This window comes from Acomys minous (assembly GCF_964271855.1).
Source record: "Acomys minous genome assembly, chromosome: 9".
Classification (NCBI taxonomy): Eukaryota; Metazoa; Chordata; class Mammalia; order Rodentia; family Muridae; genus Acomys; species Acomys minous.
In genome coordinates, this window is record NC_140490.1 from 18951536 (window position 1) to 18965311 (window position 13776).

General features: G+C 53.1%; 1 protein-coding gene across 1 annotated transcript in view; it reads left to right on the forward strand.

Annotated features, from left to right (window-relative positions):
* PRKCD (protein kinase C delta) overlaps positions 1 to 13776 on the forward strand; it is a 32470-nt gene that overhangs the window by 9735 nt on the left and 8959 nt on the right. Inside the window, exons 2-9 of the mRNA XM_084797109.1 lie at positions 6774 to 6896; positions 7812 to 8011; positions 9665 to 9725; positions 9893 to 10055; positions 10151 to 10182; positions 11235 to 11320; positions 11556 to 11685; positions 12444 to 12544. Of these exons, the coding sequence (XP_084653235.1) occupies positions 6782 to 6896; positions 7812 to 8011; positions 9665 to 9725; positions 9893 to 10055; positions 10151 to 10182; positions 11235 to 11320; positions 11556 to 11685; positions 12444 to 12544 (888 nt within the window). The 5' untranslated portion in view covers positions 6774 to 6781. The remainder of the gene's footprint in view (positions 1 to 6773; positions 6897 to 7811; positions 8012 to 9664; positions 9726 to 9892; positions 10056 to 10150; positions 10183 to 11234; positions 11321 to 11555; positions 11686 to 12443; positions 12545 to 13776) is intronic.

A 13776-nucleotide genomic window follows, 5' to 3' on the forward strand; every position in this document is an offset into this window, starting at 1 on the left:
GTACCAGAACCTAACCACGTATGCAAGGTCCTTCCAGGCCTCTGTGGTCATCTCTTTGCCTAGAGTGTGTCTCTTGTCCATCTGTATATTATGGGTTATCACACCATGTGGTTGTATGTGTGTGGTGGGTGTGTGTGCAAGTGCACATGCCTGGCTCTGTGTTGACATGTGACAGTTGTGGTTGAGTGGGAGGCGTTCCTCTGTGTATGCATTGTGTCATCCTAGGACTGTGTGTGCACCCCTGTGTGTCTACCTTCTAAGGAGCCTCCCCACGCCGGACTTTATTCAAGTTCGTTGGTGCACCATGTGTGTACATGTGTGTGGTTGTCTTTGGAGAGTCCTGGATGGTCCCCTTCCCCTGGTTCCTTACAGAGAACCTCTCATCCTCAAAGGAGCTGCTGGCTACGGGCCTTTGTTTCTCCCTCATGGGTACCTGGATCTCTCTCTCTTTCTCTTTCTCTCTCTCTCTCTCTCTCTCTCTCTCTCTCTCTCTCTCTCTCTCTCTCTCTCGCTGGGCTCGGAGATCCCTGATCTGGGGACCAGCTAGATGACTGCTATTCCGTGCCTGATGTAGGCTGTGCCCTTGAAGAGTTCCTGCCTCATGTGTGTTGGCCAAGGGCTTGCGAGCCCGTTGACAGCCAGGAACCCTAGTCCTGGCCCTAACCCATCTAGACCTTCTGGCAGGGTTGGCTGTGAAACCACTCAGGCTAAAGACCCTCCCGCCACCCCAGCCAGGAGCCCTTTGTTGCTACACTTTTACCTCAGCCCTCTCATTCCTGATTCTCAATGCCTGAGCAAAGCTTGCTTTCATCCTTAGTAATCCTTGGTCCTCCAGCAACCTGCTGTCTCTGTGTGACTCACTGACTAGGACTCACTGACCTGGGGCTGGGACAGACTTTTGTGGCCCTAGCTTCCACCCTGTTTTGTGCAGAATAATGGGCAGACGATAAGCATGCATGTTTTCTTGAGCAAAGACTCCAGCTTTCACTTGGTTCTTAGGGTAGCCGAAGCCTTGTGTGGTTAAAGAGGTATGATTATGCCACGCGGTTCCACTTCCTCTGCCTATGGACTGTGTTTCGATTTTTTTTTTTTTGAGGGAGGGTCCTTCTGTAGCCCAGGCTAGCCTGGAATTCCCAATTCTGCTGAGTGCTGGGATTGCTGACAGGGCCCATCACCCTTGCATGCAATTAATCCTGGTTTTCATGTTTTGTGATTTTGTGTGTGTGTGTGTGTGTGTGTGTGTGTGTGTGTGTGTGTGTGTGTGTATGCTAAGGAGTCAATCTGTGGTCTTATGTATACTAGCAAGTATTCCACACTGAGCTCTACCAGGACTGACTATGACTAAGCCAGAGACAAGGGGACACCACCCCACCTCCCACCTACAGCCACCCCAAATTCTCAGATACCAGATGGCACAGGTTACCAACAGGGAGGCAGCTGCCTTCCTTGGGAGTGGGGGAAGAAGATTACCAGGGATGCTTTTGGAACAATCTAGATGGATGTATGAGAAGGCTGCCATTCTGGCTAAGGGGACATGTTCAGGTTTATGGGGGGCTGGAAAGTGAGGTGCCAAACATCCAGGGGGATTTGAGGTGGAGAAGAGAATGGGGCCAGGATGTGGGGAGCCTTAAAGCCAGGTTGACTCCTCTGGCTTCTTCTAGAACAGTGTTAGCTGAGAAGGTTCCATGCTGTGGACAGAGTCAGAGCTGGGAGAGGGCTGAGAGGAATGGTATTGAAGCGCCGGGCCAGGGGAGCACATGGGCAGTAACTGGTCCCATAGAGGGAGGGAGGGGAGGGGGGGAAGGAGGAACCGTGGCAAGGTCATGAGTGCAGTCCCGTGGAAGGCATTCCTGTTCTGGGGACCTGGCTCTGACGTGAGGCGGTAGGCTCTGGTAGAGGCTTTCTCTCCCTCTGCCTGCGATCCCAGCTGGGCCTATTTCCTGAGCTGTGAAGGCCTGTGGCCTCCTTGACTTGGTTCTGTCTGGGAATTCCACCATGGAGGTCAGCCTCCCAACCAGATACTTCCTGCCTGTTCCCAGGCCTGGCCTGGTTCTTCTTCATTCTACCCCTTGTCCTTTATGAGTGCAGGGCCAGCTTCCTCTCACCTGCTTGTCACATCACCTCTCAATCCATCCTGTGTCTGCTCTTCTCTCCTTCACTCATCCCTCCAAGACCCGTGCACCAGGTGGAGTGGCAGCCCCAGGAGGCACCATTTTGCTGCCATCTGCACCTAACCTAGTCTTGGCAGCAGATGGCACCTTCAGTGGGCAGGCAGTGGATGCCAGGCCGAGGTTGGGCAGGTGTGGGTAGGAGAAGGCTAAATGAGACGTCTGTTCCCAGGAATCTGTTGAAGGAGTCAGATTGATCCACCAGGGCCCTCAGCTCATGTTTTCTTGGGCCCGTTCACTTTGCCATAGAAGTCTGACCTTGGTCCCTCTTCCCCACCCCCAGCCCAAGCTTTCCCCTCTGTCCAGTGGCCACAACCCTATGGCCTTTGAGGCAGAATCAGACCAAGGTGGAGGGAAAGCTGTGAGAGCTGGGACCCTTCGTGCGAACCTTGGCCTTAGTTTTCCCTCTGTCCCTTTAGGAGGTGGACATATCAGCCTCTGCTCCCTTCCTCACCACATGTGGAGCCACCCATGGGGACCGCCAACACTGCCTCCCTGGTCACCTTGAGGCTAGCCTCTCTCAGCTCTCTGGGCTGGCTGCAAACAGGTTTTTATTTGCTCTGGAGAAGGTGACCTGCCTGCTGCGGCTTGGCCACTGCCTTCCTCACCTCAAGGCCTCTGGTCTCTGGCAAGGATAGAGACCCGGGCCAGTTTCCCACGTTTTCAGAAACGGAGGAGAGAAAACAGTTCAGGGGTCTGCACTACCCTTGCGCAAGAGGAGAGGAGTGCCCTTCAGGATGAGTGTAGGTCAGGCACAGGGTTCTGCACTCTGACCTCGCTTTTCTGCCTTCATAAGTGTTTGTGCTAGCTCTGCTATATTTATCTGCCTCCATTCCCACCTCCCTCCCTCTTCTTCATCTTCCCTCGGCAGAATCCACTAGAAAGACCATGGACTGCAGCATCCCACAGGCCTACATTCTAATCTCCCGCCCCCTTCCCTCACTACTTACTGACTGTGTGACCTTGAGTAAGTCACTTACCTTCCTTGGACCTTGATTTCTTCATGCAGAAAACACTTCCTGGGGCTACACAGGGATGAAGTGAGCTAATGTAATTACAAGGCATAATGCAGTAAATGTTGTCATCTTGGCCGGGACAGTCTTTCTCAGAAGTGGGTGAGCTGCGATCGACAGCTTGGCTGTCAGACTCTTTCCCCAGCTCTCTTCCTCATAGACAGACTGGAGGAGCAGGAACAGGGAGACTCAGTGCCCCCAACAGTGGGGAAGGCCTGCCTGCTCCCTGTGGAGTGCTGTGAGGATAGCCCTGCTGTCCCCTGGGTCTGCAAAGCCTGGGGCTGAGCCATTGTCCTTCCTTTGGGGCCTGTGGACCTGGACCTATTTACACGGGGCTTATAAACGCTGTGCTTCCCAGCACCGCTCGGACACAGCAGGGTTGTGGGGCAGACTGATTTCACTGAGCAGATGGATGTCGTTGCCCAGAGTCTTTCTCAGGGTCACGCTGAGATGGAGGCAGATGCTAGCTAGCTCTTGTGTCTTGTTTCCCTCCTGGGGTCTGAGGGCTGCAAGTGGGTATCTGCACCAGCAGGGCCTTTGTCCTCATTTTTGGCTCAGGAATTTGGAGCAAAGTGATCTGACCCCTGAATGAAGGTTGGGTAGTCCCATGGCAGCCCACAAAGACCACGGCTCCCCTGTGCTGGTAGCACTGTGGCCTGGATGCAGGTTTTAGAGCTGGGGCCCAGACCTGCTGTGGTTGTGGTTTTCCCTCCGGTGGCTTATAACAGTAGGCGGCTGTGAGTGTGATTGAGCCTAAGCACAGGCCTCGAGGGCAGCCCCTGCATCACCTTCCTGTGTTTGCTCTGACCCCTTGTCTCTTTCACACAGCTCCATGAGCCCTGGATAAGCTAGGGGCCAGGAAAGCTGTGGGCCTGCAGACAGAGCTAGACACCAGAGGGAGCTGTGAGGAAGGCTGGCCAGCAAGTGTGTGGAGTGCCTCCCAGTCCAGGACGACTTGCCACATGTTCCTGCAGACATGATTTTCCTGTCTCAGGAATGGGGACCGTTTCCCAGCTCTCCCCAACTGGTGGACAGGTAGAAGAGACACAGTGGGTATGAGCAGACTCAGAGAGGGTGTGCTGCAGGGCATGAGGGCAGCATTAGCCAGAGGGTATGACCTAGGCCTGTGAGGGTGAGGCTGGCCCTTATCCTAGAGGGCTGCTCTCCCCCCCCCCCCCCCCAGACAGGGTTTCTCTTTGTAGCCTTGGCTGTCCTGGACTCGCTTTGGAGACCGGGCACAGTGATCCGCCTGCCTCTGCCTCCCGAGTGTTAGGATTAGCACCACCATGCCCAGCTCCTAGTGAGCTTCTTATCATTATGACAGACCAGGGACAAGTCCTCATCTGGAATATGGGGTTCAGAGACTCAGAGTCCAGGAGGCCTGCAGAGCCACATAGCCAAGCAGCGATGGCGGTCAGGGACCCACATCCAGCCAGACTTGCCGTTTTGCTGCCTGGATGGCTCTAATTTCCTGTCCCCGAGGAGCCTAGGCCCCTTCTCTTTTTTCTCTGCCTATTCAGCTTTACTGTCTGAGTTACTAAGGAAAGCTGCCCACTGCCCTATTTTGTTCCTGGGTTATCTCATTGAGAGGCAGGAGGCGGAGCTGTGGCCACTGTGATCTGGCCTTTGGTATGTGGACACAGGCCCCATGGCAAATGTGTGCTGTAAGGGGCCCTGCTTATCTCTCCAGACCCTGGAAGCACTCACTGGGACGCTGTATGCCTTGGATTCTGAGGTCACTAGGAGGTCCAAGATGTCTCCCCACCCCCTCTTGGGGATTTGGGACATCCAACCAAGACTGCTACATGTGACCAATGCCAGGCCTGTGTAGCTTGCTTTTTATTGCACCATTTGCTGACCTCCCATCATGCTGTGCCCTCCCATGGCCTCACCTCACAGGCACACACACTTCCATGATGGTGTAAGTCCTTATGCTGGTTAGGTTTAGGGTTTTGCGAGCTTAACACAATCTGGGATCCTCTGAGAAGAGGGAACCTCACTTGAGAAAATGCCTCCATCAGATTGGCGGGTAGGCAAGTCTACAGGGCGTCTTCTTGGTTGATGTGGGAGGGAAGCAACTTCTCTGACCAGCTCTGCATCCAGGTTCCTGCACAGGCTGCAAGCTGGAAGATGAAATTAACCCTTTCCTGCTCAGGTTGCTTTCGTCATGGTGTTTATCACAGCAACAGAGAGCAAACTAGGATAGGACTCTTGTAGTCCTGTCGCCCTGCACTACCACACAGGCTCATAGCATGCTCCAGGCCAGAAGGAGCCCACAGCTGCAGCTCCTTTTCTACCCTCCAAATTGTCTGGGTCGAGCACTCAGCGTTTGCCCACCTGCTGGTTTCAGGCCGGACACGTGGGGACTTGAGCGCAGGCTGAGAGTGCACACCTGCTTTCACTTTTACTGAGGAGGAACCAGACCAGGATAGGTTTGGAGGGATGGGCCTCTCTAGTCAGCCTGCTCTGCTCTGGCGTGGGCCCTGAGCTCTGGCTGGGCACTCTGGGTTGGCTGCAGGCTGAGGTCAGTGTTTCCTCTGAGCTCATCTGGACTGGGAGCTCCAGGCAGACCTGGCAGCTGTCCTGGCTGCCCTGCTGAGGAGCTGGAGGGAGCCGCTTCAGGCTGGCAGCTATGTTGTTGTTGTTTGTTGTTGTTGTTGTTGTTGTTGTTGTTGGTGGTGGTGGTGGTGGTGTGTGTGTGAGGGGTGTGAGTGCCTTGGGTCCAGCTTTGTATATTACACTCAACATTAAAATAGTTTTATATTTGGAGAAAAATATGAAACTGCCTCCCCTTTTCACATCCCCCCTACTGTGTTCCTCCCTACCTGCTTGGTTACTGCCTCCATTCTCAGTTTGAAAGGGCAGGAAATCTAAAGAGGCAGGAGTCATGTGACCCTGAGGGGCTTTTGTTCAGAAGGGTGGGGTATGCTGAGCAAAGTCTGGGCAGAGCTGGCAGAGCTCTAGCTTTCAGTTCTGGCTCAGCCTGAGGCTCAGTTTCCCCATCAAAAGAGTGGGGAATCCTTGGCTGATGAAACAGGATGGTTTGGCCGGCCTCCTCTGCCCTCGTGGTTATGAGCAAAATCATCAGAGACTCAAGGGCTGCTTCAAGAGCCCAGTAAGGGAAGAGGGCAGCTGTTGCCACTGAGGCACTGAGCCCAACACATACTAGGTCCCTGGCATGCAGAAGTGTCCAGTAACTGACCATAAGTAGGCCACTGAGTGACTCCCCAAGTGACTGTCTAAGGATCACAGGTTCAAATGCCTCTAGGGCCCAGTTCAGGAATGGGGACAGTGCCCTGGCTTGATAGACTGACAAAAAAAAAGCAACCACCACAGTGGCAGTGCTCAACAGTCTGGTTTCCTGTCTTTTCATTTTACCAGAGGTACCCCAAGTCCAGACTTCTGTTAGACTGCCCCTCTTTGCCCATTGACCCTAGGGACAAGTACATTGGGTGTACCATGTGGGTCAGGTCCAGTGGTGTGAGCTCTGTGGGGGCTGGGTACCTGAGCATCCCTGGCAGCCGCATCTCTCTCCCCGTTCTCTTCTCTAGCGCCTTGACTTCATCCCTTCCTGTGCACAATTTCACTGCAGGCTTCACCATGGCGCCATTCCTGCGCATCTCCTTTAATTCCTACGAGCTGGGCTCCCTGCAGGCCGAGGACGAGGCGAGCCAGCCGTTCTGTGCTGTGAAGATGAAGGAGGCGCTCAGCACAGGTAAGGTTGGAAGCTAGTCCCTAGAGGGGCATGGGGCTCGGAGTGGAAGGAGGCTTCCCTTCTTCTCTGGGCCCTTGTCTCCCTGAGCAGCCCAGCAGAGGACGCAGGAAGCCAGGAACCACCCAGTTCTCCACACTTGACCCTAGTTAAATTGAGCCTCCCACCACTTGGGTTTCACCCTACGATTTCCACATGTCTGCCTGGGCCAGGCTCTGAGCTGGACACTGAGGCTATTGTAGTGGTCCTGGACTGACTCAGCCTTGCCCTATTCCCCAGCAGGGGGAGCTGGACAGGTCACAGCAAATGAGTCCTGTGCTGAGGGAGCCTAGGGAAAGCCTTGTCCCAGCCTAAGGTCAGGATGGCTTTACTGGAGGAGGCACCTCTCCCTCTAGTCTCACTTTCTGCTCCCTGCTGGCTACCGCCTACAAACCTCTTAGGTTCTAGCTGAGCTGCCCCTGAATCCTAGGGTTGGGCCACTTGATTGCAGGAAGGTTTAGAACCATTTGCCCCTCTTCCGTCACATCACAGCTGCAACTTAGTGGCTACCTGAGGAATGCAGTGGTTTATGTCTCTGTCTGGGACTTGAGACAGGGCCAGGCTATGTCCCTTGCCACCAATCCATGGCTGGCATGTGGCAGCTCTTACAGATCGCAGGGTGAATGGAGACAGAGAGGGGAGTTGAAATGGAGCTCAAGCAAAAGGGTTACAGGAAAGGGAACAGTAAAAGGACTAGAGGTGGGACCTACCAGAGCATCCAGAAGGCACTAGAGGCTGCTGGGTGTCCAGTAGGATCCTGAAAGCCATAGCACATCCTCAGGGCCAGAGAGAAAGTAGACTGTGTAGATCTGAAGGGGTGAGGAGGTCCAGGGAGGGGGCACTAGTCCCAGCCTGACTTCCTGCCTGGTCCTGCCGCAGAGCGAGGGAAGACCCTGGTACAGAAGAAGCCCACTATGTACCCCGAGTGGAAGACAACCTTTGATGCCCACATCTATGAAGGCCGCGTCATCCAGATCGTGCTGATGCGGGCAGCTGAAGACCCCGTGTCTGAGGTGACTGTGGGCGTGTCCGTGCTGGCCGAGCGCTGCAAGAAGAACAACGGCAAGGCTGAGTTCTGGGTGAGGCTCGTGGTCCAGGGCCTTGTATGTTAGTGGGTGGGGACTTGGTGTGTGAGCACTGCAGGACCCATCATCCCCAGGACCCATCATCCCCAGGACCCATCATCCCCAGGACCCATCATCACCAGGATACATCTTCCCCAGGACGCCTCTGTAGCCGCGGGACCTGGCCTTGAATCCTCAGCCCCTCTGAGCTATTCCTACTTCCATTAGAAGGAGTAAAAAACATCTTACTTCAAGGTCCCTTGTTAGTTAAAATGAGCACTAATGACAAATGCCTATTACAAGTCAATTGTGGTGTCCCAGGTTTATAATCCTATGTCCTTGGGATGGTCACAAGTTCAAGACCTGCTGGGTAACTTTTTGTTGTTGTTTCTTTGTTCTTTCTATAAGTACCATGTGCTAACGAATTGTGCTACTGGAACATTCACTTTTTTGTTGTTGTTGTTTTTTGTTTGATTGGTTTTTTTTTTTTTTTTCCCAAGTCAGGATTTCTCTTGTATTCCTACCTGTCCTGGACTTGCTTTGTAGATCAGGCTGGCCTTGAACTCAGAGATATCCGCCTGCCTCTTGTCTCTGCCTCTGCTGGGATTAAAGGCGTGCACCACCATGCCCAGCCCTGCTGGGTAACTTAATGAGATCCCATCTCAAATATTTTAAGTATAAAGTTAGAGTTGGGGACGTGGCTCAGTGGTAGACTGCTTGTCTCCAGCACCACGGAGTCTGGAGACCCTGTAGATGCTGACACCGTGCAGACGTTGAAGGAAGTTATCTTGATCATGCACCGACTTCTCCCCACTTGTTCGCTTTGAAAAGGCAGAATATGCCTCGCAAAGTGGTGTGTTCCAGGCTCCCTTCTCAGAGGCACCCAGTTTTCCTATTTTGGGGTGCGTTTTGAAGATATTACAGGTCTAGCCAGGCATGGAACCAACATGATATTTAGTGGCAAAGAGATAGGAGAAGAAAGCTGGCATTGGGTCCACTCACTTGGCTGGAACTAGGACTCCGTGCACATGCCCATGGCTACATGCATCTGTGGTAGTATTCTTGGTGGCAGCAGGAGGCCAGTGCCAATACAATCCTGTAGGCTACCGCAGCTAAAATGTCTTCCTAAAAAGGCTCAGAGACCATTGGAAGCTCCTTCAATGAGGAGTGAAGAAGCCCAGATGGAAGAGAGGATAACACGGGGCTGCTCAACTCTTAGTTGGGCAGGGATAGAGGAGCCTCCTGGCCATTTGTGCTCCCTGAGGAAATGTCACAGGCTCTAGATCCTGCTAGAGGCTTGGGCCCTTCCCTCTGGACTGTCTAGGCTAGCGAAGAACCTGTTGCAGAGTGCACAGTGTGGGTGTCTCAGGCATGGTGGTGTGGCGTCTGCATGTGCATATGGGGGTGGGGTGGGGAGTTTCCCTCCTCACTACTCCTGGACATGTGGCCTAGCAGGGTGTGGGCTGGATCCTTTCACTTCCCCAAATGTAATAATACCCTGGGTGCAGAGTGGGGCGGGGCCTGGGCGGGGCCCTGCCCATCCTGGACAGGCAGGTGTCTGGCCAGGCTCTAGGGTCCCTGCCCCTTGGCCTTGGGGGAGAGCCATGAGGTGGGTTCTGAGTCTCACCTGGCCCAGGCCGATTTGACACCCGCCTCCCACCCCTGCAGCTGGACCTGCAGCCTCAGGCCAAGGTGCTGATGTCTGTGCAGTATTTCCTAGAAGATGGCGGTAAGACTTTTCACTGGGCATGGGCAAGCTCACCTGCCAGATCAGAGGCAGCGCTTGCAGGAATATGGAAGCGACTCCCATGGGGATATGTCAGGGCCATCTTGGGAGGGAATGAAGTGGGGGCTACCCTTCACGGACTGGGGCTGACCTCAGCACATGGCTTGTAGATTGCAAACAGTCTATGCGTAGTGAGGAGGAGGCCAAGTTCCCAACCATGAACCGTCGTGGAGCCATTAAACAGGCTAAAATCCACTACATCAAGAACCATGAGTTCATTGCCACCTTCTTTGGGCAGCCCACCTTCTGTTCTGTGTGCAAAGAGTTTGTCTGGTAAGGGCTGGCGACACCTGCTGGGGGTGGTGCAGGGAGGGAGGGAGGGACCAAACTGCAGCACCTTCACTCACTCTGCTGGCTTTGCCTTCCAGGGGCCTCAACAAGCAAGGCTACAAATGCAGGCGTAAGTCTTTCCTCTATTCAGTGTGTGCACCCATATGTGCTGACGCATGCTGTCGCTTGTGTCCCTGGGTCAGTATAGCAAGTCTGGACAAGAGCCCTGTGTACATGAGTGTGTGCGCTCAAGTCAGTTAGTGCCAGGCTGGCTTGTTGCAGCTGGCCAGAGCCAGTTCTGCGCATGCCTTCCCAACTCCGTGCATGTTCTCAGATTGTGGCCCAAAGTAGGCTGTTGTAGAGATTTACACAGAAACCAGCCACAAACTAACCAGGGACACACATGAGGTCTCTGGCCCTGGGGGTGGGGGTGAGATCGTCACTAGCTCTCCCCTGACTTGGTGTGCTTGCCTCGGAAGCAAGTGTCTCTGGTGCCCAAGTGCATGCACACCTTTCACCATGACAGGAAGTGGGGAGCAGGCTCTGCAGATTGCAGGTGTGAGCAGGCACGGGCCGTGCCACCATTCACTCACTGTACGGCCTTGGTCAAGTGCCTCTGTTTCCTCGTCCATAAACTAGAGATAATATTAAGATTCAAGTGTGAAGATCCACTGGATAAGTTATGTAAGCTGTGTCTTAAGGGCTTAGTAGGTGGTAAGCGGTCAGTAAAAGAAATTTATTGTTATGATTCTATGCGCTTTGCGCTTACGTGGATGGATAGTGTCTTTGTCCTGGGTTGTGTCATGTGTAAATATGAAAGAGAACTTAGCAGCTATTTGCTGGCCTGGAATAAAGAAATAGGAAATAGGGGCTCTTTTACCCCTACAGATCCTCCCTTAGCCCACCCCTACCCCCTGCTGGGAGTGCTGCAGCGGTCTCTAATTTGTACAACCCCTTAGATTGGCCCACCTCTCGCCCATGCTTTCCAGGCCCCTCTGTAAGGGCTAGCAGGAGGAGGGAAAAATAAAACCCTAGACTGAGGCCTGTGTAGGGTGAGGGCGTGGGCGGCCAGCGAGAAGGCTGGCTTTGTGCAAAGGGCTGTACTTGGCCAGCAATGCCAGCTCAGACTCTGCCTCTCTCTTGGTGCTTCCCCTCCCCGTCCTGGGCCTGCGCCCCTTCAAGAATGCAACGCTGCCATCCACAAGAAATGCATTGACAAGATCATCGGCCGCTGCACTGGCACTGCTGCCAATAGCCGGGACACCATTGTGAGCTGGGCCCAAGGCTTGGGGGTCTGGGGATTGGACAAATGGGAGGGCCGTGGGTACCATAGACTCTGGGTGGGGCTCACCCTCTTTTCTCCCTTTCTTTCACCTTTCCTTGCCTGGGCTCCTTGGGCCTCTGGGTTTCCCAGCCCCTGGTGGGAGCGCTGTTATGAATCTGACAACTATTCTGGGGGGAACTGGCATGTGATCTCTGACTTATAATCCCCTTCCCCTCCAGTTCCAGAAAGAACGCTTCAACATTGACATGCCACATCGGTTCAAGGTTTACAACTACATGAGCCCCACCTTCTGTGACCACTGCGGCAGTTTGCTCTGGGGCCTGGTGAAGCAGGGGTTGAAGTGTGAAGGTGTGTGCTACCCAGATCCCAGCTGCCCCCCAAACCTCCTCAGCCCCTGTACCCGCCATGATGCCTTCACTCCTTACCCTGAGACTTCTCGCCCTGACCCTTATGTCTTCTGTTTGCCCTTCACTAGCCGTCCTGACTGTCAGGAGGCCTAAGGCTCCATCCCTCTGAGCTACGTGCTGAGGAGCAAGTGGCCTGAGGTGCTTCCCCAAGGGTTGGCATGCATTAGTAGGCCCTGCTCCCAGGCTCCCCTGAGGAGAAGCTCAAGGCCCTGAGGAAAGCTGCCTATCTCGCTTATCCCAGATGTTAAAGAGGCTGTAGTTAGCCGCCTTCCTCTCTCTCTCTCCCTCTCCCTCTCCTTCCTTCTCTCTTTTTCTCCCTCCCACCCTTCCTCCTCTTCTCCCTTTTTCCCCCTCCTTCCTTTGCTTCCTTCATTCTCTTTACCCCATCTGTCTCCCCCCCTCCACCCCCTTCTCTTTCTTTCTTTGAGGGTCTTACGCAGTAGTCAAGGCTGGTTTGGAATTCAGAGCAGTCCTCCTGCCTCAGCCTCCCAGTTGCTGGGATTCTGGCTGTGAATTACCATATCCAGCTATTTTCATTTTCTTTATTTAAACCATGAAATATTTGAAATGCTCACGATAGTTTCAGATGCCCTCGTCCCCAGTTGCTCAACAGCCCAAAAACTCCTCTTGTCTCCTCTCCTCCCTGCCCATTTCCGAGACCTAACACTGCCGGCTCTGCCTCTGCCTCTCCCTCTGCAGACTGTGGCATGAATGTGCACCACAAATGCCGGGAGAAGGTGGCCAACCTGTGTGGTATCAACCAGAAGCTCTTGGCTGAGGCCTTGAACCAAGTGAGCCAGGTAGGCATTTGCCTATGGGACCTGGCCATAGGGCAGTGCAAGCCGAGGGTATCAGGGCTGATAGCATGCCAGGGGAGCCTCAGGTGGGTGAGGCTTCTGGAAAACAAACAATGAGTGTAGGCAGCAGAGAGGCGGCCCTGTCTTCTTGGGACATTCATCATTCAGGCAGTTTGTAACCTGAGAGGTGTCAGGGGCTGCCGAGGTGACTGTTGGGATATCTTGAACAAGGCCTAGATTTATGTTACGTGTGTGTCATGTGTGGTGTGGTTTGTGTGGTATGTGTGTATATGATATCTATAGTGTGGGTGTTGTGTATGTGAGACATGTGTGCATGTGGTATTTGTATACACATGGAATTTGGTATGTAATATGTGTGCCTAGAGTGTGGTATTTAGGGGCGGGTGGTATATTGAGTATGTAGTATGTGCATGTGTATACTGTATGTGCATAGTATACATGGTATGTTTACACTGTGTGTATGCAGTGTGTGAAATACAAGGAGGAGTGGCATGTAGGTTATGTGCTATATGGAGTGTATGCTATGTATGCATATCTGTGCTGTATGTGCATAACATATATGGGGTGTGTGTGTGTGTGTTTCTTTTATTTGTTTGTTTGTTTTTCAAGACAAGGTTTCTCTGTGTAGCCTTGGCTGTCCGTGACTTACTTTGTAAACCAGGCTGGCCTCGAACTCACATGATATGGCTGCCTCTGCCTCCCCAGTGCTGGGATTAAAGGTGTGTATCACTAAGCTTGGCGCTTGTGGGTGTGTATGTGGGTGTTGGTGTGTGTGTGTGGTGTACGAATGCACAGTGTGTACTGTGTGTTGGGTGTATGAGAAAGGGGTTCTCGTGTGTGTGTGTGTGTGTGTGTGTGTGTGTGTGTGTGTGTGTGTCTGGAACTTAATGGATTATGCAAAACTTTAGAGTGAAATTTTAGAGTCACAACTGAAGTTACTGGCTGGCAAGATGTTTCAGTGGGTAAAGGCACTTTCCACTCAGCCTGAAAGACTGAGTTCCTTCCATAGAACCCACAGAACAGGAGAGAGACAGATCTCACAGGTTGTCCTCTGTTCTCCACATGCGCCCTGTGGCATATGCATATGTACACATACACAGAAATACATGTAAAAAGTGTTTTTGGTTTTTTAAAGATTTGTTTATTTATTATTTATACATGTGTGCCTGCAGGCCAGAAGAGGGCATCAGATCTCATTATAGGTGGTTGTGAGC